This window comes from Salmo trutta, chromosome 2 (assembly GCF_901001165.1).
Source record: "Salmo trutta chromosome 2, fSalTru1.1, whole genome shotgun sequence".
In the NCBI taxonomy this organism is placed as follows: domain Eukaryota; kingdom Metazoa; phylum Chordata; class Actinopteri; order Salmoniformes; family Salmonidae; genus Salmo; species Salmo trutta.
In genome coordinates, this window is record NC_042958.1 from 68,043,486 (window position 1) to 68,069,492 (window position 26,007).

At 42.2% G+C, this 26,007-nt stretch overlaps 1 protein-coding gene across 17 annotated transcripts in view; it reads left to right on the forward strand.

Annotated features, from left to right (window-relative positions):
• The window catches only part of mapta (microtubule-associated protein tau a), a 40,640-nt gene extending 15,273 nt beyond the window's left edge, over window positions 1–25,367 (forward strand). For 5 of the 17 annotated variants that reach the window (XM_029712458.1, XM_029712474.1, XM_029712465.1 and 2 more), the window contains exons 3-16: window positions 2,001–2,129; window positions 2,550–2,675; window positions 3,702–3,725; window positions 5,856–5,893; window positions 6,113–6,241; window positions 11,125–11,188; window positions 11,285–11,302; window positions 11,458–11,714; window positions 11,991–12,083; window positions 12,402–12,494; window positions 15,283–15,375; window positions 16,864–16,945; window positions 19,300–19,406; window positions 21,977–25,367. In XM_029712458.1, the coding sequence (XP_029568318.1) occupies window positions 2,001–2,129; window positions 2,550–2,675; window positions 3,702–3,725; window positions 5,856–5,893; window positions 6,113–6,241; window positions 11,125–11,188; window positions 11,285–11,302; window positions 11,458–11,714; window positions 11,991–12,083; window positions 12,402–12,494; window positions 15,283–15,375; window positions 16,864–16,945; window positions 19,300–19,406; window positions 21,977–22,180 (1,457 nt within the window). In that variant the 3' untranslated portion in view covers window positions 22,181–25,367. Of the gene's footprint in view, window positions 1–2,000; window positions 2,130–2,549; window positions 2,676–3,701; window positions 3,726–5,855; window positions 5,894–6,112; window positions 6,242–11,124; window positions 11,189–11,284; window positions 11,303–11,457; window positions 11,715–11,990; window positions 12,084–12,401; window positions 12,495–15,282; window positions 15,376–16,863; window positions 16,946–19,299; window positions 19,407–20,493; window positions 20,660–21,976 lie in introns of all 17 variants that reach the window. The other 12 variants (XM_029712479.1, XM_029712494.1, XM_029712486.1 and 9 more) reach the window with 12 other exon arrangements.
• Window positions 25,368–26,007: the final 640 nt, after the last annotated feature.

Consider the following 26,007-nt stretch of genomic DNA (forward strand, 5'->3'; position numbering starts at 1 on the left):
TAATATTGGTAAAAAAAAGAAAAGAAAAACAGTAATATACTGTATCTTGATTAGATACGTATTCAACCCCCTGGGTCAATACATGTTAGAATCACTTTTGTCAGCGATTACAGCTGTGAGTCTTTCTGGGTAAGTCTCTAAGAGCTTTGCACACAAGTATAGTACAATATTTGCACATTATTCTTTGAAAAATTCTTCAAGCTCTGTTGGTTGTTGATCATTTGTAGACAGCCATTTTCTAGTTTTGTTATAGATTCTCAAGCCGATTGAAGTCAAAACTGTAACTAGGCTACTCAGGAACATTCAATGTTGTCTTGGAAAGCAACTCCAGTGTATATTTGGCCTTGAGATTTAGGTTAATGCCCTGCTTGTTTTGGAATATTTTTTATTCTGTACAGGCTTCCTTTTTTTTCATACACAGGCTTCCTTTTTTAACCAATCTACCAATAGGTGCCCTTCTTTGCGAGGCACTGGAAAAACCTCCCTGATCTTTGTGGTTGAATCTGTTTGAAATTCACTGCTCGACTGAGGGACCTTCCAGATAATTGTATGTGTGGGGTACAGAGAGTCAATCAAAACCATGTTAAACACTATTATTGCACACAGAGTAAATCCATGCAACTTATTATGTGACTTGTTAAGCTCATTTTTACTCCTAAACTTATTTAGGCTGGCCATAACAAAGGGGTTGAATACTTATTTACTCAAAACATTTCAGCTTTTTATTTTTATTTAATTTATAAAAATGTTGAAAAACATAATTACACTTTGTCTTTATGGGGTATTGTGTTTAGGCCAGTGACAAAAAAAAATCTATATTTAATCCATTTTAAATTCAGGCTGTAACACAACAAAATGTGGAAAAAGGTCAATTAGTGTGAATACTTTCTGAAGGCATTTTATCTAGAAAGGAGAGAAGAGCACAGTAGCCGTACTGGCAGACTACAGTCAGAGTCGCCAACCTTTCACAATGGGGCTGCTGTTGTGTTGCAACGAGTGCAACAACAATGATGATAACCTTCTCTTTTTATTCCTGCTGTGCCCCCAAATGGCTGCTCTGCCCAAGTAGTACGTAGTCTAGCTTTCCCCAGTTTACAGCCCTCACTAGTGCACTCGTTCTCCCCCTTCGCCCTTCCCCTTACCACTCGGACGAGCAGGAAGCTACACCGGTCTGAGTCAGGTTCCTACACAGAGCTTAACAGTACTTGCACCGACTGTACGGCACATAGTGAGTACACTCTACTAACTAGTAGTTACTGGAGACCACTGTGATTTGTTAGTAGTCATCTAGTGTAGATACTAAATATTTATGTTTTGTGTAGTTTAGTGGTAGATGAGAACATGTCATTGGCAATTAGTGATAATTCTTAATGGTTAAAGAGATGGTTTTCACCCTTTCAGCAATTTCCATTCCATTGCCAGACTGACTACTGCTAACTTAAATAATTGTCACTTGTTTTTTGCGCTGAAATATGTTGGCAATTGATTGTTTGATGATGTAACAAGCTTGTTCATCATACGATAAGAGCTAAAGGAACAGGCGCCATTCTCTGAAAGGGGAATTATAGAGCTGGTCAACGGGTGCAACATTAAGCCTGGATTTAGGGACTAAACATTACAATAATACCCAATGGCTGGGTTTAAATGTTGAAATAAAGGTATTTTGGATTTCATTTCACAGCGTTTGTTGACATTCACTACTTCCATAACCAGTGTTTGATGTGTGGAAAATGTGGATGAGGTTTTTTAGTACTACACACCATATGCACTTGGGGCCAGGGCCATAGATAGATGACTGCTTGGCTTGGGGCCATCTACTAATGACGTGTCTATGCAGTTGTGTTCATTAGGTACCAAACGGACTGAAACAGCACGGACTACATGCACATGTCCAATATGAAACAGTAATTGAACATTTTCCCTTTCATAACCTTTTCCCACGGTGTGTCCTTCTGAACACGGTCCAGGTTTCTAACCTAAAGCTTGCCTTTCTCTCCCAGTGGAGCCTGAGGAAGCCACACTAGAGGACAGAGTGGCTGAACCACAGTCTGAGCTCTCTGAACTGGAGAGCAACACCTGTGACGAGGAGGTGCAACTTAGCGCCTCTTGTGAGGAGGAGGTGCAACCTGGTATGCACCCACCACCATCACTGCACTTTGCATTCAGCTTTAATACCAATGTTTTTTTTCTATCCGTTTAAAAAAAAAAAAAATCCTTCACTATGTACAGTACGTGTTTCTATGCAGGATACCATTTTAATATTGCTAAACTATTCATTTGTATCATTTTAATATTGCTAAACTATTCATTTGTTTCAGAGCCATAACCCCCAAAAAGCTTGTTTTGGTTTGCAGACTTTATTTTACTTTAATTTATGACAACTTATATGACTAACCTTTGCTTTCTTCTCAGTTTGATTGATTGTGTCTGGCTCTGTGTTTTAGATTTTCGCTTCTGATCAACTGTCATAATAAGCGGAATGTTATTTATTTATAATCCATGACATGCCCAACCAGGTTTCTGACCTAAAGTGTGCATTTCTCTCCCAGTGGAGCCTGAGGAAGCCAGACCAAAAGACAGGGTGACTGAACCACAGTCTGAGCTTTCTGAACTGGAGAGCATCCCCTGTGACGAGGAGGTGCACCTTTGCACCTCTGGGGCGGAGGTGCAACTTGGTATGCACCCACCACCAGAACCACCACTGTCTTTTGCATTCAACTTTTCCAATGTTGTTATTTTATATTCATCGCTGGTTCTGCCCCTCTTTTGTACGTAACATAATTATATTATGTACTGTATCAGCTTAATATTGTTTTAACTATTTGTTGGTTTCAGAGCCATAACCTGAAGAGAGTTAGTGTTTTGGTTGGCTTTTGTTAATGCTTACTTTAATGTTATTTCTGGGTTAACCTTTTTTTCCCTTTTTGTCTTTTATGAATCACTCTTAATTATCTTAATACTTACTTCTCTCATTAATTTTCCCCAGTGCATTTGGTTTTGTGTGTGTGTGGTCAAGTTTGTAGCAGACTAATAACAAAGCATAACTTTTTCCCTGGTCCATACACAATACCATTGCTACAGTATCTCAACTAGAATTACTGTCAGCAGTGGGATCAAAACACACGCCTCCATTCTGAAACCAGATAGAAACCGGATATGTTACACATAGCATTATGGGTATTGTAGTACACTGCACGCCATGTTACATAGTCCAAGAGAAAAAGCAGGTTGAAAGGACCCTGTGATACGTTAAACAGATCAGGAGCCTTCAGATATGGAGGATGCCACAATAATGGAGAACACAGTTGCTGTGCTGCCAGAAGGAAAGCCAGGTTAGGTGTCATGTTGGACCATGATTTTTCAATGAAAACAGTGTGTCATGCTCAGCATCTCCCACATCTAGCAATACCTATAACCACCCACACACACACAGCTGGATTTAGATATGGATTGTTTAATGAAATGACTTTGTTTTGATGTATGGGGAAAAAAGACAGAGGTAAAGATGAGTTGCTGTGGCGTTTGTGCATTAACCAAAAACTGTATGCATGGTGTAAAGTAATCTAGGCTGCTTTGCTTTCTTTGCAGTGGCGTGGTTCTTTTGGATGTTATGCACTGTAGCATGTGATGTGTTTGACAAGACCTAAACTAGTTGGATCCTCTTTTTTGTTTCTCTGCACTGCCTCGCCGTGTTTGAACAGCATCTGGAGGAACAGCCTCAACAGGTATTTTAGTCGATCACACTGTGGACAATGTTTGCTAACACTTTGGGTATATCTTAGATAAAGTCCAGATCACTGTTTTATGATATTAGCCATAGCTGCTACAATACTATTGGTGCCAAAGTACTAAATATAATACAGTAATATAAACTGCTATGATACATGTTGTAAAAGAATATGATGGTTGTTTAAAAGTTCTCGGCATAATTAAGACTTATTTGTTTAAAGGCATATTTTGGAATGAAATATGCACCATTCAGTGTGTATGACAGCACATCATCCCAGCACATCTCACAGTTATGTTTACATTTGTCTCATCGTCATCTGTTGTCAATGTCTTCCATTGATCCAGTTGTGAAGCATTTTGTCCATCTTTACGTCATTAATGTTAATGTAAGTTGTTATGTGCATTTTATAAAGCCATTCTATCCATTCCGCACTTTTCATAGCTGCTGGACAGACGCAGAGGGCGTCCTGTGACTTCTTTCACGACACCATTATAAACACAAAAACATCATTAAAAAACAACAACTTTTCTGTGGTGTTTTCCAAATCATGACTATGTAGTTCACTGTCAAATTAATTTTTCTTTTCTTCTCAAATTAAATTTGAACGGGGAGACGGAAACGAGTGGAGTAAATTCACAATTAAATCTGCCTTTCAAAAAAACTAGAGGAACCTGGTGTGGGAATCCTCAGTGGATTTGTGTTGGCGCCGCCTAGTGGATCGGAAGCTGCTGAAGACACAGAGATTGGGGCAGGACTTGGCTTCAAGACCTTGGGAGCTTTCTGTTCTCTGGACTCTGAAGCTGCAGACTCAGAGGGGGCACAGGGGGGAGGGGACTTTGGGAAGAAGTTGAGTAACTCTTTATGGACCTCTGGAGACCATACCCAGGGGTCAGAGGGGAGAGGGGACCTCCCATCCGCCAGGGGGGTCAGTCCAGATTCTCAGAGAGCGGTCAGTCTTGATACACCTGAGTGCTCCTCTGGGCAGAGCGATCCACTGGGCACCTCTTTAGTCCGCAGCACAGCCTTTGAGGACCTCACCTCCGTTGAAGAGAATAGATTGTGGGTAGATGAAGACCAGGGTCTAAGGATTTCAAAAGAAGCCAAAAAACACGGACTGGCTTTCGGTTATGCTGAGTCTCTCCAACAGGCTGCTGCTGCTTCTAATACTGGATCTAAGCAGTTTGTGCCAGGAAGCCCTGATTCCTTTCCGGTTCACAGTCCATCCTCTTCCCACTTTTTTCTGGAAAACTCTGTACCAGTGGACAGCAGCCCCAGACATTATTCAGAACATCTCCAGGAGGTACATGACGCTGTCTCATCAGCTTTAAAGGACACTGCCCATTTTGATGTGGACAACCAGCTGGAGCGACAAGTAGAGCCACAGGTCAATGGAAACATGGGGTCTTCTGATAGTGACAAACATTTGACAACAGTACTATCTGACATAGGTGTAATTAACCCTGTTGCAGAGTTAGAAAGAGCAAGCTATATGTCCATACCTGATTTCGTTGAGGATCCCAAGACGAGAGATGTTGTACAGTCCACGAAGACCACAAGCGAACTCCAGAAAACTCCCCAAAGTTCTCCCGCAAGAAAGTCATTGGTCCCGGTTGCTATATACAAAGGTCTGTTTGCAGTTCTATTCACCAAATCCCAAACTAAATCTTCAGTTAATTTCATCCTCTTTATTTTACAAAACAGCTACCGTATGCTCTGCAGCATTCGCTCCCCTGAAAATGCGCTATGGAACTTCACGTTTGGCTGAGGATAAGCTTGTTGTCCTCCCTTCCCTTTGTTTTTTTCCCTCCTGTTTGTCTTGCTCTTTCTGCTGGCCTTGCGGACCCAAAATCCACTACGGTTTACGGATCTCACAAATGCTTTGAGTGTTTCCAGTCAACAAGTCCTGTGTGTTACAGTCACTATGCATGTTTTTGAGAGTTACACATCTTTGTGATTGTCTTTCATTTGGTCTCCACTTCCCTCTGCACACATATATACATACAAAGAAACATGTCGATGGCCTCTCGAAGTTTGTTCACTCGGTGAGCTAAAAAAAAGGGCAATAGATATTTTTGTCTGAAGAGTCCAATATGTTAAATGTCTGTTTCCCCTTTTTCTTCCACAGCTCAAGCAAAGATTGAAAACGACAATGCTGATAAGAAGGTAGGCAACTTATCCCATAGCAGTACACACGGACAATGCTACAAATGTCTTCTTAATTTGTCATTGAAAACCTTTTTTGAAATCATATCTCCTAATCAGTATGAACCTTGAACTCATACTGTTCATTTGTGAATCCATGCCTGTTTCATGACATTTCTTCATTTACTTTCAAGGTATTCAAACATTTTTTTTACACTCATTGCTTCCAATCATTCAAAGACAACCAAAACTGCCACCAAAGCTAGACCCACATCTGCCCTTAAAAGACCCTCCCCAGTCAACAGAACCAGAAATGGGCCCACCTCAGTACCCACTAGAGCCAGCAGTGTAGGGGTCAGGCAGCCCCGTGTAAGTATGGCACAAGCCTGCACACGGCTGAGAGTGGTACAACCCATGCACCCCTGCATACGGCTGATAGTGGTGCAGGCTAGACCTTAACACGCCTAACAAACAGCATTGTTTTCCTGTGCAATAACTGAAGCCAACACTCACTAACTCCCAGTCTTGCCTTTTTTCTATTGTAACCCCTTATGATTGTAAGGGTGTGTTTGAAGGTTTTCAAAATATACATTAGATGAAATGGGGCCCACACTCTGGATTGCTCAATACTTAATAGGTGCAATTGTATTTCTATTTGCTAAACATAAATACATCATTCATAGTTAAAGGTTGAAGAAAAAACATGTTTTTCCATGATATCATTGTTAGTTACAGTTGAAGTTGGGAAGTTTACATACACCTTAGCCAAATACATTTAAACTCAGTTTTTCACAATTCCTGACATTTAATCCTAGTAAAAATTCCTTGTCTTAGGTCAGTTATGATCACCACTTTATTTTAAGAATGCGAAATGTCAGAATAATAGTAGAGAAAATGATTTATTTCAGCTTTTATTTCTTTCATCACATTCCCAGTGGGTCAGAAGTTTTCATACACTCAATTAGTATTTGTTAGCATTGCCTTTAAATTGTTTAACTTTGGTCAAACGTTTCCGGTAGCCTTCCACAAGCTTCCCACAATAAGTTGGGTGAATTTTAGGCCATTCCTCCTGACAGAGCTGTTGTAACTGGGTCAGGTTTGTAGGCCTCCTTGCTCGTACACGCTTTTTCAGTTCTGCCCAATATGTTGTATAGGATTGAGGTCACGGCTTTGTGATGGCCACTCCAATACCTCGACTTTGTTGTCCTTAAGCCATTTTGCCACAACTTTGGAAGTATGCTTGGAGTCATTGTCCATTTGGAAGACCCATTTTTGACCAAGCTTTAACTTCCTGACTGATGTCTTGAGATGTTGATTCAATATATGCACATAATTTTCCTCCCTCATGATGCCATCTATTTTGTGAAATGCATCAGTCCCTCCTGCAGCAAAGCACCCCCACAACATGATGCTCCCACCTCCGTGATTCACGGTTGGGATGTTGTTCTTTGGCTTGCAAGTCTTCCCCTTTTTCCACCAAACATAACGATGGTCATTATGGCCAAACAGTTCTATTTTTGTTTCATCAGACCAGAGGACATTTCTCCAAAAAGTACGATCTTTGTCCCCATGTGCAGTTGCAAACCGTAGTCTGGCTTTTTTATGGCAGTTTTGGAGCAGTGGCTGAGCAGCCTTTCAGGTTCTGTCGATATAGGACTCGTTTTACTGTGGATATAGATACTTTTGTACCTGTTTCCTCCAGCATCTTCACAAGGTCCTTTGCTGTTGTTCTGGGATTGATTTGCACTTTACGCACCAAAGTACGTTCATCTCTAGGAGACAGAACACGTCCCCTTCCTGAGCGGTATGACGGCTGTGTGGTCCCATGGTGTTTATACTTGCGTACTATTGTTTGTACAGATGAACGTGGTACCTTCAGGCGTTTGGAAATTGCTCCCAAGGTTGAACCAGACTTGTGGAGGTCTACAATTGTTTTTCTGAGGTCTTGGCTGATTTCATTTGATTTTCCCATGATGTCAAGCAAAGAGGCACTGAGTTTTAAGGTAGGCCTTGAAATACATCCACATGTACACCTCCAATTGACTCAAATGATGTCAATTAGCCTATCAGAAGCTTCTAAAGCCATGACATTTTCTGGAATTTTCAAGCTGTTTAAAGGCACAGTTAACTTAGTGTATGTAAACTTCCCACTGGAATTGTGAAACAGTGAAGTATTAGTGAAATAATCTGTCAGTAAACAATTGTTGGAAAAATATCTTGTGTCATGCACAAAGTATGTCCTAACCGACTTGCCCAAGCTTCCGGCAGGGCAGGCGGAGGGGCAGTTTTTGGGTCGAGAGCCAGACTCGGTCCCCCGGTGCGAACACCGGGGCCTCACTGCGGTGGCGATCTGCGCAGGTTTTCTGGCGCCTCACGGCCCACTGAAGGTGCACATGAGCGGCGTCCCATGTCTCCTCAGCGCACCTAAACCAGTCATCCACCGCAGGAGCCTCGATCTGGCTCTGATGCCAAGGCGCCAGAACCGGCTGGTACCCCAGTACGCACTGGAAGGGGGAGAGGTTAGTGGAGGAGTGGCGGAGTGGCGGAGCGAGTTCTGGGCCATCTCTGCCCAGGGCACAAACGCCGCCCACTCCCCCGGCCGGTCCTGGCAATAGGACCGCAGAAAGCTACCCACATCCTGGTTCACTATCTCCACCTGCCCGTTACTCTCGGGGTGAAAACCCGAGGTAAGGCTGACCGAGACCCCCAGATGTTCCATGAACGCCCTCCAGACCCTTGACGTGAACTGGGGACCTCGATCAGATACTATGTCCTCAGGCACCCCGTAGTGCCGGAAGATGTGTGTAAACAGGGCCTCCGCAGTCTGTAGGGCCATATGGAGACCGAGCAAAGGGAGGAGATGACAAGATTTAGAAAAACGATCCACAACGACCAGGATCGTGGTGTTACCCTGTGATGGAGGAAGATCCGTTAGGAAATCCCCCGAAAGGTGCGACCACGGCCGTTGTGGAACGGGTAAGGGTTGTAGGACAGGGTGAAAGGACAGGGTGAAAACAAAACGGGTTAAAAACATGGCCCACCTTGCCTGGCGAGGATTCAGTCTCCTCGCCTCCCGGATGTACTCCAGATTGCGGTGGTCAGTCCAGATGAGAAAAGGGTGTTTGGCCCCCTCAAGCCAATGTCTCCACGCCTTCAAAGCCTTGACGACAGCCAACAACTCCCGGTCCCCCACATCATAGTTTCGCAACGCCGGGCTGAGCTTCTTTGAAAAGAAGGCACAGGGGCGGAGCTTTGGTGGCGTACCCGAGCGCTGAGAGAACACGGCTCCTATCCCAGCCTCGGACGCGTCCACCTCTACTATGAACGCCAAAGAGGGATCTGGATGAGCCAGCATGGGAGCCGAGGTAAACAGAGCCCTCAGCTGACCAAAAGCCCTGTCCGCCTCAGCTGACCACCGCAAACGCACCGGTCCCCCCTTCAGCAGTGAAGTAATGGGAGCCGTTACCTGACCAAAGCCCCGGATAAGCCTCCGGTAGTAGTTGGCAAACCCTAGAAACTGCTGCACTTCCTTTACCGTGGTGGGAGTCGGCCAATTACGCACGGCTGTAATGCGGTCACTCTCCATCTCCACTCCTGACGTGGAAATGCGGTACCCTAGGAAGGAGACGGACTGTTGGAAAAACAGGCATTTCTCAGCCTTGACGTACAGGTCATGCTCCAACAGTCGACCAAGCACCCTGCGCACCAGGGACACATGCTCGGCACGTGTAGCGGAGTATATCAGAATGATCTGTCTATAAAGTTCCCAGCTGCGCCTGAATCTACGAGCGCCTTATGCTGGGAATGCGGGGAAAACTCAGGAATATTAATATACACAAACATGTGTGCAACAGAGGGCTCTGGGTAAGCCTGGTATCGACTCACCTGGGGTGACACAAGACTGGATGGCCTATCTGGACACCCAGAATCACAACAACTCACAGACTTTTGCCCCGTTGAAGCATGCGCATAGGTTTTTGTGACGTTGTCAGCTAACCCATCTATACCTTTTATACTTCCAGTATGAGTCTAATCCTCCCTGTATGTCACATTTTAGAGGGACAGTCTGTTGAATATCTGTGGCCAGTTATGATGCAGTGTGACAACAGCCTTGAGTGTGTCCAGAGTAGATGTGTATGCTCACTAAGACTAGCAGAGTGAAGTGTGTTCCATCTTGCCATGCCAGTGAGTAACTCGTTAGCCCACTTTAACGACTTCCTGTCTACTGACACTCTGATCCGTGCCTCAATCAATCACAACACAGCCATTTCCGAGAAACAAACCCTTGCACAGTTTCACTGTCACACCTTCAGTACTATGAATTATGTATACAAGGCTGCAGTGAACAGGAACTAAGGTAGAAGAGCTCTTTCAGTTTCACACAAACAAAAATAAGTTTGCCAAAGATTTACAGATGCTGTAGCCTAGATGTTTTCTGGTGTATAGCCAACTCCTATGGGGGTTGTCATGTGCTACAGATACTGTACATTGTGGATGGTAGTTGGCTGAAGCAAGCTTAGTGTCGCGCTATGAATGTCTGAGGCTGATGCTCTTTGGCCATATTGAAAGCCACTTGAATGATACTGCACTTATACATTGAGGCTATATAATCTTATCATGCATTTTTCCATGTTTAAAGGACTGCAAATGACCCCTAAAATAAAGCTTGTTTTATGGCTCTGAATGCACGTTCAGCATGCAGTCAAGGCTAATGGCCACATTTGGAGTAGCTAGTGCTCTTAAATCGTATCCAGAATGACAGTAGGGTGAGGGTTATATTCATAATAACTTATCTATCTAAATACACTTGGAGTAGCATTAGCTACAGGCACCCGAGTGCAGCAGCGGTCTAAGGCACTGCTTCTCAGTGCCAGAGGCATCGCTACAGACCCTGGTTAGATTCCAGGCTGAATCACAACCGGACGTAATTAGGAGTCCCATAGGGCGGCGCACAATTGGCTCGGCGTCGTCCAGGTAAGGGTTTGGCCGGTGTAGGCCGTCATTGTAAGTAAGAATTTGTTCTTAACTGATTTGCCTAGTTAAATAAAGGTAAAATAAAAAAATAGCTACATTGTCAATAGGCAATGCAATCTAGGTAGGTAACTAGCTAGAAACAAAAGTATAATTTTAAATTTGAAAAATACAATATCAAGAGTGCTGATGGATCAGCCAGTCAATCAAGAGCATGTTGGTTGATAATTTGTCACTAATGTCATTTTCAACCCTTTGTTACTTTTTCTGGGGTTGTAAAGACTCTGGGTGGTGCCAGGCCTCAGGCCCCCGGAACCAAGATTCCCGCCAAAACCCCAGCTCCAGGTATGTAGCTAGCTAGCCTGCAATGTGCAGCACAATAAGTATTATTGACAAACCTCTGATTATGCCTAATTTATGCTGTTTATTTTTGTGATACAGCAAGCGGCAAGAACAAAGGTAAATCGAAAAATGTATTAATTTTATTGAACCCATTAGTTCGATCAGGACTAGCCTTCAGTTGTTTCTTTGTACGATCTTTCACTGGCCTTGCAATAACTGTACATTTACGGTCTTCAAAAAGGCTCACTGTACCCTTTCAATACTCCCTAAAGACAACACTAGTGGACAGAGCAGCCCTGGTACTCCCAAGTCCCCCTCCAGCAAGACTCTTCCCGGGAAGCCCTTGGCTGTGGCCACAAACCAGGTGAAAAAGGTTGCGGTGGTGCGCACCCCACCCAAGTCCCCTGGCTCTCTCAAGAGCCGCGCCCCTGCACCCCTCACCGCAGCAGCCCCCTTGCCGGACCTGAAGAACGTCAGGTCCAAGATCGGCTCCACGGACAACATCAAGCACCAGCCTGGAGGAGGAAGGGTAAGTTCAGACTCTATTTGGTGTTACTACATGGCAATGTGCCTCACACAACCTTGATATTCCATTCCTCTCATTCACTGTCTCTTCATCTGCTTTAGTGTTTTACACAGGGATGGAAGCTCTCACTCCGATGACGAACTGTTGCGTGGCTAGTCGTTTTTGTTTTGAGAGATTTTTTTATCCGTCTCAGACAGCTCACTTGAATTAGTGTAGAGTCCTCTGCTTTGAATCCCTTGAAGGATAACAGTCTCTTCCCCTACCTCTGCACTTTTCCAGGTACAAATAATTGAAAAGAAGATCGACTTAAGCAATGTGCAGTCTAAGTGTGGCTCCAAAGACAATATCAAACATACACCCGGAGGTGGCAATGTGAGTAACTAAGGGATGAACTCAACACCTGAGTCTTGAGTCTCTCTACAGTTATGATCATCGAAGCAACCTTTTTCGAAATTGGAAATGTCCTACCCCATCTTTGCTGGCTCTCGTCACAAGCTTAATTATCATAGGTGCACAAACTCTACAATGTACTCCTTTAAAGGATTAAGTGAGTCAAAATATGTCTGCCCTATGCTTTCATCCCTACAAGAAGTCAGATTCTCCCTTTCTTTTGGCATGGTCCTCATCTGTAGCCTCGCTGCATTTGACTACTCAAGGCTAATACTCCTTTTCCTTTACTTCTACTTTCAGGTCCAAATCCTCGAGAAGAAGTTGGACGTAAGCAATGTCCAGGCTCGTTGTGGATCCAAAGCCAACCTGAATCACACGCCTGGAGGAGGCAGGGTGAGTAACTAGTTTTGAGACAAAACCTTATTCACAAACCTGATCATTTCTGTTCCATCACTGCCCCGTCTTTTTGACCCTGTGGGAATCATGCACTCTATGATAAAAGATAGGAGAATAGTGCAACAATCAAATAAGCGAAAATCTCCCAATAACAAGCAATACGCTGTAGTATCATGAGCAGGCAGCAGCTATTTAGGGGTCTGTAAATATTTTATAACTCGTTAAAGGGCATCATAGAAGCTTCTGTGGATACTTTTTATTGACTATTAAAAGTGTTAATGAAGGACAAAATTTTTTAACAATTTTATTTGTTGACAGGTGCCATTATCTAGCGTGCACAATTCGGCACATAATGTTTTGATGATTTAATTTTCTGGTTGAAAAGACATCATAATAACCAGATTGCATCCAACTGGTCTCTGTTATAACCAGGTACAGTAAAGGTGTCTTCTTCATGATGAGATAAATACCTCATGGGAAAGACATCTTGTTTGGTTGTTATCTGGTCAGATTACAATCAGATAAAGACATATTTTTCTGGTTGCTAAAAATATGTTGAAAAACGTACTTATACAACCAGTATACAACCTAAAGACATAATGAAATGTAAATTCAACCAGTTGTGCCCACTGGGTAGGTCATTAATGAGAACAGATTTCACTGTCTCAGTCTTCCACTCCTGCAGCCTTGCTGCTTTGGATTATTCCAACATAATGGTCTCTTTCCTATACCTCTATAACTATATCTTTCAATGTAAGCCTACTAGAAAGTGTGTGCTCCCCAGGCTTAGAGGGAAGGAAAAGTAATCCCGCTACCTAAGAATAGTAAAGCCCCCTTTACTGGCTCAAATACCCGACCAATCAGCCTGTTACCAACCCTTAGTACATTTTTGGGAAAAATTGTGTTTGGCCAGATACAATGCTATTTTACAGTAAACAAATTGACAACAAACGTTCAGCATGCTTATAGTGAAGGACATTTATTAACATGCACAGCACTTACACAAAACGTATGTGTTATGGCTTTTCATCCCCTGCTACATTGTGGATAAAGAGTTACCTGTCTAACAGAACACAGAGGGTGTTCTTTAAAGGAAGCCTCTCCAACATAATCCAGGTAGAATCAGGAATTCCCCAGGGCAGCTGTCTAAGCCCATTACTTTTTTCAATCTTTACTAATGACATGCCACTGGCTTTGAGTAAGTGTCACTGGTGCCACTGGTGTCTATGTATACAGATGACACAACACTATACATGTCAGCTACTACAGTGACTGAAATTACTGCAACACTTAACAAAGAGTTGCAGTTAGTCCTCAATATTTCTAAAACTAAAAGCATTGTATTTGGGACAAATCATTCCCTAAACCTCAACTAAAACTTGTAATAAATAATGTGGAAATTGAGCAAGTTGAGGTGACTAAACTGCTTGGAGTAACCCTGGATTGTAAACTGTCATGGTTAAAATATATTGTTACAACAGTTACTAAGATGGGGAGAAGTATGTCCATAATAATGTGCTCCTCTACCTTCTTAACAGCACTATCAACAAGGCAGGTCCTACAGGCCCTAGTTTTGTCGCACCTGGACTACTGTTCCGTCGTGTGGTCAGGTGCCACAAAAAGGGACTTAGGAAAATTGCAATTGGTTCAGAACAGGGCAGCACGGCTGGCCTTTGGATGTACACAGAGAGCTAATATTAATAATATATTGTTTTAATCTTTATTTAACTAGGAACAGTGGGTTAACTGCCTTGTTCATTTGCAGAACAACAGATCTTTACCTTGAGGGATTTGATCTTGCAACCTTTCGGTTACTAGTCCAACACTCTAACCACTAGGCTACCTGCCGCCCAATATGCATGTCAATCTCTCCTGGCTCAAAGTGGAGGAGAGATTGACTTCATCACTACTTGTATTTATGAGAGGTATTGACATGTTGAACTAATGGCGCACAGCTCGGACACCCGTGCATCCCCCATAAGACATACCACAAGAGGTCTCTTCACAGTCCCCAAGTCCAGAACAGACTATGGGAGGCGCAAATTACTACATAGAGCCATGATTACATGGAACTCTATTCCACATCAAGTAACTGATGCAAGCAGTAAAATTAGATTTAAAAAACAGATAAAAATACACCTTATGGAACAGCGGGAACTGTAAAGCAACACAAACATAGGCAGAGACACATGCATATATACACACACAATAACATACACACTATACACGTACGCATGGATTTTGTACTGTAGATATGTGGTAGTGGTGGAGTAGGGGCCTGAAGGCACACAGTGTTTTGTGAAATCTGTGAATGTATTGTAATGTTTTTAAAATTGTATAAACTGCCTTCATTTTGCTGGACCTCTGGAAGAGTAGCTGCTGCCTTGGCATAATAAATGCAAATAAAAATACCTCTGTACTTTCCAGGTAAATATACTTGATCAGAAGATCGACTTTAGTAATGTCCAGTCTAAGTGCTACTCCAAAGACAATATCAAACATATACCTGGAGGTGGCAATGTGAGTAACTAAGGGATAAACTCAACACCTGCATCTTGAGTCTCTCTACAGTTATGATCATCGACGCAAACGTTGGTAAAAAAGTTCCTGAAAAGTTCCTTTCCTTCTCTACTGGTCCCTTGTCATTACCTACAACCAGTCTAATGTATTTTTTTTATACGGAGTTCTGGTTTCGCCTCCTTTACCATGGTCCTCATACGCAGCCGTGCTGCTTTCTGATTGCTCAAGGATAACAGTCTCTTCCCCTACATCTGCATTTTTCCAGGTACAAATACTAGAAAAGAAGGTGGACGTAAGCAATGTCCAGTCTCGCTGTGGCTCCAAAGATAATATCAAACATACACCCGGAGGAGGCAATGTGAGTAGGCCTTACTAAAGGGTTGAACCCACGGCTCCCTGCAGAAACCGCTTTTGCCAAAGCCCTTCCCTTTTCCAATGGGATAATTTGCATCTGCACTAAGGAACTAGTCGAACACCTTTGCACGGAAATCCCTGTCTCGATTGTGTTAATCTGTCCCAATCTGTGTGACTATAACTCTCCCACTGCTCCAACTGTGAGATATTAATATGTTGCGTTAACAAGTGGTCATAAAGCCTCTATCAACTGTCATGAGCGTGTCATATGCTGTACATAATTAGAACAATAGATGTTGGCGAAATGGTCCAACACTTTTATGTTGCATGCAGTGGTACGCAACAGGGTTAGGTGTCTATTCCATTTCAACTCAACCAATTCTGGAAGCAAACGGAAATGTCAATATTCATCATTTAATTTGAATATCAATTCACTCCCTGAATTTACCCCAACCTTAGCTAGCTAGTTAGTTGGTTGGTGAGCTAGCTGACATAAATTGCTGGTTGTGTCAGGACCCTGTTATATCATATGACATCGGCTGCAACTACCAAGGAAATCTTATGCAACGCTCATGACAACCTCAAGTAGGCTTAATGATGTTTCTCCCCACCCCCTAGAGAATATGTGTACCTGTCTGTTTTTCTGTGTTTGCTGATTAAATCATGTGTATAAACTTTACCTTTAAACAAAATGCAAAATGAGTACCTGGACGGGTACTTAATAAGTGACACCAAACTGATCAGCTGAGTTTTGTAGTATGCTTTTTTTTATGAAAAAAATACTTGCAAATGTCAAGCACACAAGCATCAAATGGGACAGAAGCCACCCTTAATGCCCATTAACAAAAGTGTGTCTGTCCTATGCTTCTGCTTGGAGTTGCCAGCCTATTGTAGTGAACAGCAAATAAGTGACCTCATTCAAGAGAGACAAAGAGCTTTGTGTCGAGAGACACCAGCCGGGCCCTTCACTCCGGGAGCCTGGCTGCATGTGATGAGGTCATCAGATCCAGAGCTTGGATTGTGAAATTTGGCGATGGAATCTAAAAGCATGGCAATGTACTGCATAACACAATAAATGTATGTAGCAATTTGAAATAACAGCAATGTCTCATTTTGAGACATCGCTACAGTTTGCATTCTAAATGAATGACGCCATAGAATGTGAGAATACTTAATAAACTGAAAACACTCTATTTAAAATATTCATTGAGTTTCAAATGATATAGTTAAATCAGCACGGGGATCTTGACTTTGAGTCAATCGGTATTGTCCAGTAATAGTGTGTGTTTATGTGTATCTTGTTAACAGTGTTTTACTCTCCCCAACGACCATCTGTCTTATGCTAACAGGCCAATGCAGAGGGCAAGGTCCTATGTGGTTGCATGCATCGCAAGTCAACATCATCAATACACATTTCTCCTCTACTTGGAGGAAACATTTCATAAAATGATATGTATCGATTTTTCTGTTTTTGTTTTATATCCCTGCACAGGTTCAAATAGTCCACAAAAAGATTGACCTGAGCAATGTTAAATCAAAATGTGGTTCTACAGCCAACATCCACCACAAGCCAGGTAAGTCTTAAACTTAAAGGGACATTACACTACAAAATTAAAGTTTGTCATACGTTTTTAGACTTCAAAAGTAGTCTTTCCCTCCCCAGTGACGGGTCCAGAACATTTTGAATGGGATGGCCAAGGTGGGGAACAGACCCAGTTTAGGTGGTCCATAAAATGTTGAACCTTAATTGATGCAAGGTGGATTTTTTTCAATACAGTTATGATGGTTCAATACATTAATGCTTAGGTTTGGTGTCTTCTAAACTTCCATCGGTAGTTTAATGAAAATTTTGTTTGCTCAGTGAAAGATCTCTTTTGAAGATCTCTTTTTGATCCTGAAAGGTGAGTGTCATTTAGAGCGGCGCTTGATTTCTGATTTCCCAAGTGCAACACTTTGGGATGGACACCCAATAAGAGAAGAAAAAGATACTCTAAGATGGCGGTATATACAGTACCAGTCAAAAGTTTGGACACACCTACACATTCAGTTTTTCTTTATTTGTACTATTTTCTACATTGTAGAATAATAGTGAATACATCAACACTATGAAATAACACTTATGGAATCATGTAGTAACCAAAAAAGTGTTAAACAAATAAAATATATTTTAGACTCTTAAAAGTAGCCACCATTGCCTTAATGACAGCTTTGCACACTCTTGGCATTCTCTCATCCAGCTTCACCTAGAAGGCTTTTCCAACAGTCTTGAAGGAGTTCCCACAAATGCTGAGCACTTGTTGGCTGCTTTTCCTTCACTCTGCGGTCCAACTCATCCCAAACCATCTCAATTGGGTTGAGGTCAGGTGATTGGGGAGACCAAGTCATGTGATGCAGCACTCCATCACTCTCCTTCTTGGTCAAATAGCCCTTACACAGCCTGGAGGTGTGTTAGGTCATTGTCCTGTTGAAAACAAATGATAGTCCCACTAAGCGCAAACCACATGGGATGGCGTATCGCTACAGAATGCTGTGGTAGCCATGCTGGTTAAGTGTGCCTTGAATTCTAAATAAATCACTGACAGTGTCACCAGCAAAGCACTCCAACACCATCACACGATCTCCTCCATGCTTCACGGTGGGAACCACACATGCAAAGATTATCCGTTCACCTACTCGGTGTCTCACAAAGACAGAGCTTAGAACCAAAAATCTCACATTTGGACTCATCAGACCAAAGGCCAGATTTCCACCGGTCTAATGTCCATTGCTCGTGTTTCTTAGCCCAAGCAAGTATTTATTTTTATTGGTGTCCTTTAGTAGTGGTTTCTTTGCAGCAATTCGACCATGAAGGCCTGATCCATGCAGTCTCCTCTGAACAGTTGATGTTGAGATGTGTCTATTACTTGAACTCTGTGAAGCATTTATTGGGCTGCAATCTGAGGTGCAGTTAACTCTAATGAACTTATCCTCTGCAGCAGAGTTAACTCTGGGTCTTCCTTTCCGTGGCGGTCCTCATGAGAGCCAGTTTCATCATAGCATCGTAGTTTTTGCGACTACACTTGAAGAAACTTTCAAAGTTCTTGAAAAGTTCCGGATTGACTGACCTTAATGTCTTAAAGTAGTGATGGACTGTCGTTTCTCTTTGCTTATTTGAGCTGTTCTTTCCATAATGTGGACTTGGTCTTTTACCAAATTGGGCTATCTTCTGTATATCACCCCCACCTTATCACAAAACAACTGATGGGCTCAAACGCATTAAGAAGGAATGAAATTCCACTAATTAATGTTCAACAAGGCACACCTGTTAATTGAAATGCATTCCAGGTGACTACCTCATTTAGCTGGTTAAGAGAATGCCAAGAGTGTGCAAACTGTTATCAAGGCAAAGAACAATCTATTTTGATTTGTTTAACACGTTTTTGGTTACTACATGATCCCGCGTGATTTCATTGTTTTGATGTCTTCATTATTATTATACAATGTAGAAAATAGTAAAAAATTAAGTAAAACCATGGAATGGTGTGTGGTGTATCCAAACTTTTGACTGATGCTGTACATTGTTGGATTACTTCATTGAGTAAAAATGTATTTAATTTAATAACAGAGCATTTTCTAACATCCAAAGTTCCATATGCAACTACCAATGGGAGTTAAAAGTTGAAAGTTCTGGAAGTACCGCCATACAAAGGGTCGCTGAAAAGTTGCTGGCGGTGCTTTTCACCCCCACCGCTGTAACGGTGCATTGCATATTACGTTACAATTCTGTAGCTCTAGCTAGTTCTTTTCTGTAGCTCACATCCAGCGGGCGGGGCACCAGTGAGCTGACTGGAGGACACAGAGGAACAACAATTGGTTTACAGATAGGTCAATCATGATAGCTGTAAATGTCTTTTTAACAATTGTATCATTTTGTCATTTCTGTAATAAGGTGGTGGGAATGTTGAGATCAAATCTGAGAAATTGGATTTCAAGGTCCAATCAAAGATCGGCTCCATGGACAACATTGGGCACGTGGCCGGAGGTGGACAGAGGAGGGTAAGACGACAAAACATTATTCTGGAACATCCTTATACACTGGCCCTTAAGGAAAAGTAGCTATGTCCCTGGATTACACATCTAATATCAGTGATATGTTTTTCATATTTTCCCTCTGTCCTGAAGAACTTCTCTACTGCTTGCTCTGAGCTGTTCTTTTATGGCATAGCCCCCGATTGGAATACCTTGCTTGGCAAATGCTCTGTGAAAATCAGTATTGATCAAGGCAACCGTAACATGGCAACGAATGGAAATGCATCCTTGTTACAAAGTACCGACACAAAATATTTTCATTATGAATCATACATACTAACATAGTACTGTGGGGTCCCATGGCTGAACTGACAGAGATTGCTACTCCTGACATTGTTCTTGCATTAGGCTAAATACATGCACAGTATGTACTTTTAATACTTCAAAGTATCAAAGATTGTATCTTGTTTGCCTGTCCGCGTTTGACCTTTAAGACATACATGAGCGTTAGGAATAGTGAGTGGTCTCATTGAAAATAGGCTAAGGCTGCATTGGACTCCTGGGTGACTGTGGCTGCCTAACCGCCTGCTCTCCTTACCCTTCTCTCACCCGCTCTCCTCCCGTGTGTACTTCATCGCACTGCTATGTGTTAATACCCACGATCTTTGATCCTGGCTTCCTGGGCCCAATCCGAAATCCCTAGACCCAACACCCTATGCACTTATGTAAACCTGATAGGGTTTAATTGGTACAAGTGATATGGTAGCCTATTAGAGGGCAAGATGCAGCTATTACTATATTAGTTGCACCTGTCAAATCCTTTCAGATCTCCACAAGTGCGTAGGGTGTAGGAGTCCATTTGGGATTGAGTGCTGCTTTTCTTGTCTAAACTAACTAGGCTCCCCTCTCTGCCACATTAGTAACATCACAGCTATAGAAAGCTTCTTGCCCTGTTCTCATTCCATGATTTATTTTCATCCAACTAAATATTTTGTCACTTACATCACCTGGCACTTGGTTTTGTTTGTGAGCATTATTATAATTTATCTTCTTTCCCCCCCCCATCACATGTTTTTGTTGTCATCTTCCCCCCATTGCTGGGTGTCCTCTGTAGAAAGAGAAGGGGAAGGAAGCTGGAGACAGCCACAAAGACAGCCCATCAAACAAGGGCACGTACGGCCCTTCCCCTGCTGACACCCCCCCACAGTCACCCCAGCCCCTCCCCTCAGCACCCATCACACCCATCCTGATGAACCCGCTCATAAAGATTGAGGACTCCAGTAAGTACACAACATCCACCGGTGCCAAGCAGGAAGAAGGCGTGGAATGTTGTGTGTACACTGCAGTATATCTTGGATATTGAACGTTTACAACGCATCCCTGTCAGGGTAAATGGACACCATTTTCAATATGTAGACACCAAATTTCAGGAGCAGGCAGCTCACATCTAATGCTTCAATTAACCTCTTTACCACCATACGGTGCCATAATATTATCCGAATATGTCACGGATCCCCCCGGTACTGCTGCTGCTCATTCACCAGTTCCGGAGGTCTACGTCACCGGCTTTCTAGGCTTCACTGAACGGGATTCATTATCATCAACCCCGGACTGTCTTGTCTGATTACACACACCTGGTTCCCATTTCCCCTGATTAGTATGTTATATATGTGCCCTCTGTTCACATGTCCGTTGGTGCAGCTGTTATGCTGCGTGCTATATATATTGTGTATTATGGGTATCGTCCCGTGTCAGTCAACAAGGTTTACCCTCGCTCTTTTGTTTGGGTACAGCTCAGTGTTTTTGTATACGTGTTTGTTTTGGGTGTATTAAAAAACCCTATTGTGTATTCCTGCACCTGTCTCCAAAATCCTTTATACCAGCGTGACAGAATAGTCTGAAAACATATATTTATTACTGAATGTCTTGATCTTTTTGGTTTGAACCTAAGGAAAGTCATTGATTGCATGCATATTTAGTGCAATAAAGGGCAATTTGGCTAGAAAATACATTATTTTGCCCTTGAAAGTTAGAGTACGTGGATGACATCAGCATCATCAAATAAAGGAGTCCGGATGTCCACCCAGAATGCATACCGTTTCCACTGGTATTTACCTAGTATTAATAGGAACATTTGTCGTAACAATGTGTAAGTTCTGTTACTTACTTCAAAGATTTTAACACAATTGGTAATTTATTAGAATACATACCTAATATTTGATGTACTATAAAATAAAGTGCAACCGTTACCTCTGTGTGTACAGTTATGTTGATTGCGGCTGGCGTCCAGTGAGGCAGTCACATTGTTTTGGTCGCTGCTCGTGTGTTTACTGTTTTTGTTTGCTAACTTGTGATCTGCAACAAAATACAGCAACTGTACATTTGTTATTACTGTCCTATCATTCTGTTTATTGTATTTATATTGTATATAGTGCATGTAGATTATGTGTAAAGTCCTTTTTCTATATTCTGTCTGTTTTATCTATTACTAGCAGCACCACTTCACTAAGTCAAATTCCGGGTGTGTGAAAATGTACTTGTAAAAGTGATTCTGATACCTTATATACCTTATGATGTACCCTCTCTTCGATCGGCAGATTGAGAGCCACAAGCTGACGTTCCGTGAGACGGCCAAGGCGCGCACTGACCACGGGGCCGAGATTATCTCCCTGGAAGACGACCCCCTGTCCCACCAGCTCAGTACCTTGTCCTCCTCCGGCTCCATCAACATGGCTGACTCACCGCAGCTCTCCACACTCGCCGACCAGGTATCTGCCTCGCTGGCCAGCCAAGGCTTGTGATTGGCTGGTGGCACGCAATGGCCGACCGGAAGTCTCCTGACCGACCACACTACTTTGACCGCCCACGTCAGAGGAGTCATGACGCCTGTCGCCTTCCTCCTCCTTTTCACGGGACTTTTTTATCTATACCCATCACTGTTTCTCTTCCATCACCGACTGTTCTCCTTCACGATGCGTTATTGTTAGGAAAGAGGTCTTTAAAAAAAAGAGATTCAAGTAGGTCAAGTTAGATGATTTAATTTCTCTCTTGATCTATTTTTGTTGTCATTATTTGTACCGTTTGTATAAATGGCCCTTCTTTAAGAGTTTAAAGAAATCAAACATCCAAACAAACCCAGAGTCCTACAAGTGTTTCTGGACATTATATTTGAACTTTCACCCATATTTAATTCACTTTAACTCGATAAATCATTTTACTGTCACAATGACTGCGATTCGAAGCCCTTATTTTACAAATGTCCATTTTGATGTGCAAATGATCTGTGATGGCTGTCTCCCGAATGGCTTTTTTTGATACATGGAAAACAAGAGGTTTGAGAGAAGTGGACCTCCTTTTACAACATATTGAACATAAGAAAACACATCATCCAGCCGCAAGTGAGGAAAGATGGGCTCATGTAGCAAAAGCTCTCATTCAGACAGTAAAATGCTTTTAGACCTCCCCAACCTGCTGTCTGCTTTGGGTGCCTCTATACACTGCATACCAAGGTAGTATAGTTCAGAGGTAAACATTTTCTTCATGGACAAAAGAAGAGGGATACAGAATGTTTAGCGTAGAAACCTTGGTTTGTGTTGGGCACACACTTTTCTATTTGTATTCTGTGGATATGACATGTATTTGATATGGAAACGTTTGTATCGTGCCTGCTACTGTCAGTGTTAATTTATTTTCAAGATTATTCTGTTATGGCTCTATTGTAAATGCGTTTCAGCTTTTGTCTTATGCGGTGTGGCAGTTTACATTTAACGTATGTAGGCTACTAGTGACAAAATATTTGTTAATGTTTAAAGAAGACATGAATTAGAGGGGAATACTAAATTACTAAATTTACAGGCTTAGCTATGCCAGGCAAATCGTCTAACCAATTATGGGTTGTGTTGTTTAACGTAAGACACGGAATTTCAGTCAGGGACTGAATTTTTCACTTATTTGGCTTCAGATCACAGTAATGCAGTAGTTGGTAAACTCACCCATTTTTTTTATGACCGACGCTTTCTGAGCTTTTAATTTCATGGACATGGCTTTGTAAAATGTACAGGATAACTGCCTCATAGTCAGTTGAGCAGCTAAGTACTCGAACCAAAAGTCAATACAAAATACTGAAAAAACAGGCAGTCAAAGGAAAGTCAAAACACAGAAGAAAAATTGCTGAAGTGACATGAAGAAATCGGTTACATTTATCATAATAAACTCTGCAACACATGTAGTCAAATTAACATAAAAACAAGCAGAAAAGCATAGCTTCTCCCAAGAAATTAAAGGTAGACTCAGCAGTATGACATCATCATTCACAGTGGGGCAACTTCCTGCTTAAACACAATTCTGCCCGACTACATTGCAGACGCCTGCCAGATCTCACAATGCTTGGATAGGTGTTTAACTATCAGCTAAACACATCATATGATTTAGCAATCTGGTGCCCGACTGCACAGTTGATGATGTGGCACGCAACCATTGGTTGATGCAATCCAACGCCTGAGCAGGCAAACGCAACCATAATAGTGCGTTCAAGAAAACTCTAAAATCAGAAAAGAACAGACTGGGAAGAATCTTGACATCAGTGATCTTCAGGTCAGACAAGTCGGAGCTCTAGGATGATGCCCGAGTTTCTGAATTGTAATTCCGAGTTGGATGACCGTCCGTTCAAAAGTATTTTTCCCAGTCAGAGCTGTTTTTTTCCCCAGAGTTCCCAGTTGTCTTGAGTGCACTGAAGTCGGAGGTCGGAGATTTCCTTGTTCCGAGTTGGCTGGAACGCACCATAAGCAACAACTGAATTCCAATCGCCCAAGACTACCCCTATTGGTTATTTCAGGTTTGCACCCTCCCTTGAGGTATGTCCACATTGGGAGGAGCTAATTGGCTGTCTTGGCAGATTAGAATTGTGTTAATAGATTTTTGTAAGCAGGAAGTTGCCTCGCTGTATGTGATGATGTCATATTGCTCACTTTACCTTTAAGTAAAAAAAAAAGTACCCTAAAATGTTTAACCATCTGTCACATGGGGCAACGTAACTTTCGGATATATTTAGATTTAGGCCTACTAATTGCCTGCGCACGAGCATGCTCGTCACACTTTCCTCAACTTGTCTCACGGGTTATAAAGCTTTGGGTCCTTTCCCTGAAACGTATACGACGGAAATGTACGAAACTGTCTCATATGCTCAAATGGATAAGCGTTTTATCCTAATGTAAACCCACTGTGGTTCACCAATCACCACTATATTATTCTCGTCATTGATTGCCTTCCTAACTCCGAGCAAACATACCATCTTAAAAGTCCTTGCATGGCATTTCATTTAAGAGTAAGCGGTCTGCCTCTCCTTTTACACTGTGCTTTCATTGTACATCCTGTAACATCTGCTTTGTCTATATAAGGATACATGTAGGTATTAGTGCGAGGGAATAGAAGCCAAAAGGCAACCCTTTCCTTTATGTGGAGATTAAGGTGCATCGATAACGTTATACGATTTTCCGGTGTGTGTGTTTGACTTGTATTGCCAATATATATTTCATTGAGGACTCGGAACTGGCCAGGGCAATTGAGAAAAGGTGTGCTTGCAACACTACAATCTGCATGCTAAACTGTTGGTTACTTTTCATCATAATGGACATCATTTGTTTGAATGTGTTAAATGGGTATGTGCACTGTGTTCTGTGTGGATTACTGGGACTAATATGTTGGAGGGCAGGTACTGATAAGTTCCAGTACTAACATTATCAGTACTCAAGGGAAAAAGTTGGGGAAAAGTTTTTTTTTTTGGTGGTGGTCCTCTCCGCTAGCCTCTGTTCTGAGGTCAATGGAAAGAGTTTGCAGTAACACATTTCATCGTCACCCTTTTGTTATTTTTGCCGCTGTACAGTTGTGTGGAAAATGTGATTGTTGATATTGTTATTGTGCATTTTATCAATAACTGGTGTATGATGATTCTTGTCGCTGTGAATTTAAAAAATAAACCGTTAAACCATGTTTTGTCCTTCGCTCTGAAATCTCTGGTTCACATTACTGACAGCGAAAACACGACAAACGTTTGCGGTCAGCTATCCCTTTAACTTGCACTGTTTACATTTTGTCGTTAACTAGCCCTAAACCCTCTGCAGTCTAAGCCCCGTCTAAGCTAACATATGGAATTGTTTTATGAAGGTAATACCAAGGATATTTGAGCCGTTTGATTTTGAATGAAGTACCAAACTGTTCGGACGTTACAGATTTAGTCTCATGGTCTGACGCACACTGCTCTAGCTCTGCAACCTTTCACCGCAGATGCAGAAGTACGACATCGTCGGATGCGGTGGATTGAGACGCATCCAATGCAAAAAAAAACGTCTCTAGCTTAAACTGACGGATTTTGATCAGGAGTTTTTAAAACGCTAATTAGATTTCCGCAGGGCCGTGGAAATCAACTCTAGGTTAAGTCTCAATATGTTCTCCAATACTGAAACACCAGTCAAACTGACACATGACTACCAGGCAACCCTTGAAAGGCGTTGTGTAGGACACACTTCTCTCTGAATTATGAAGGGTTTACTATTGATTGGTGTATACTAGGAAGTGTTCTAAAATAGGTATGCTATGGAACTATTGCATGTGTACTGAGTCCTAAATTAAG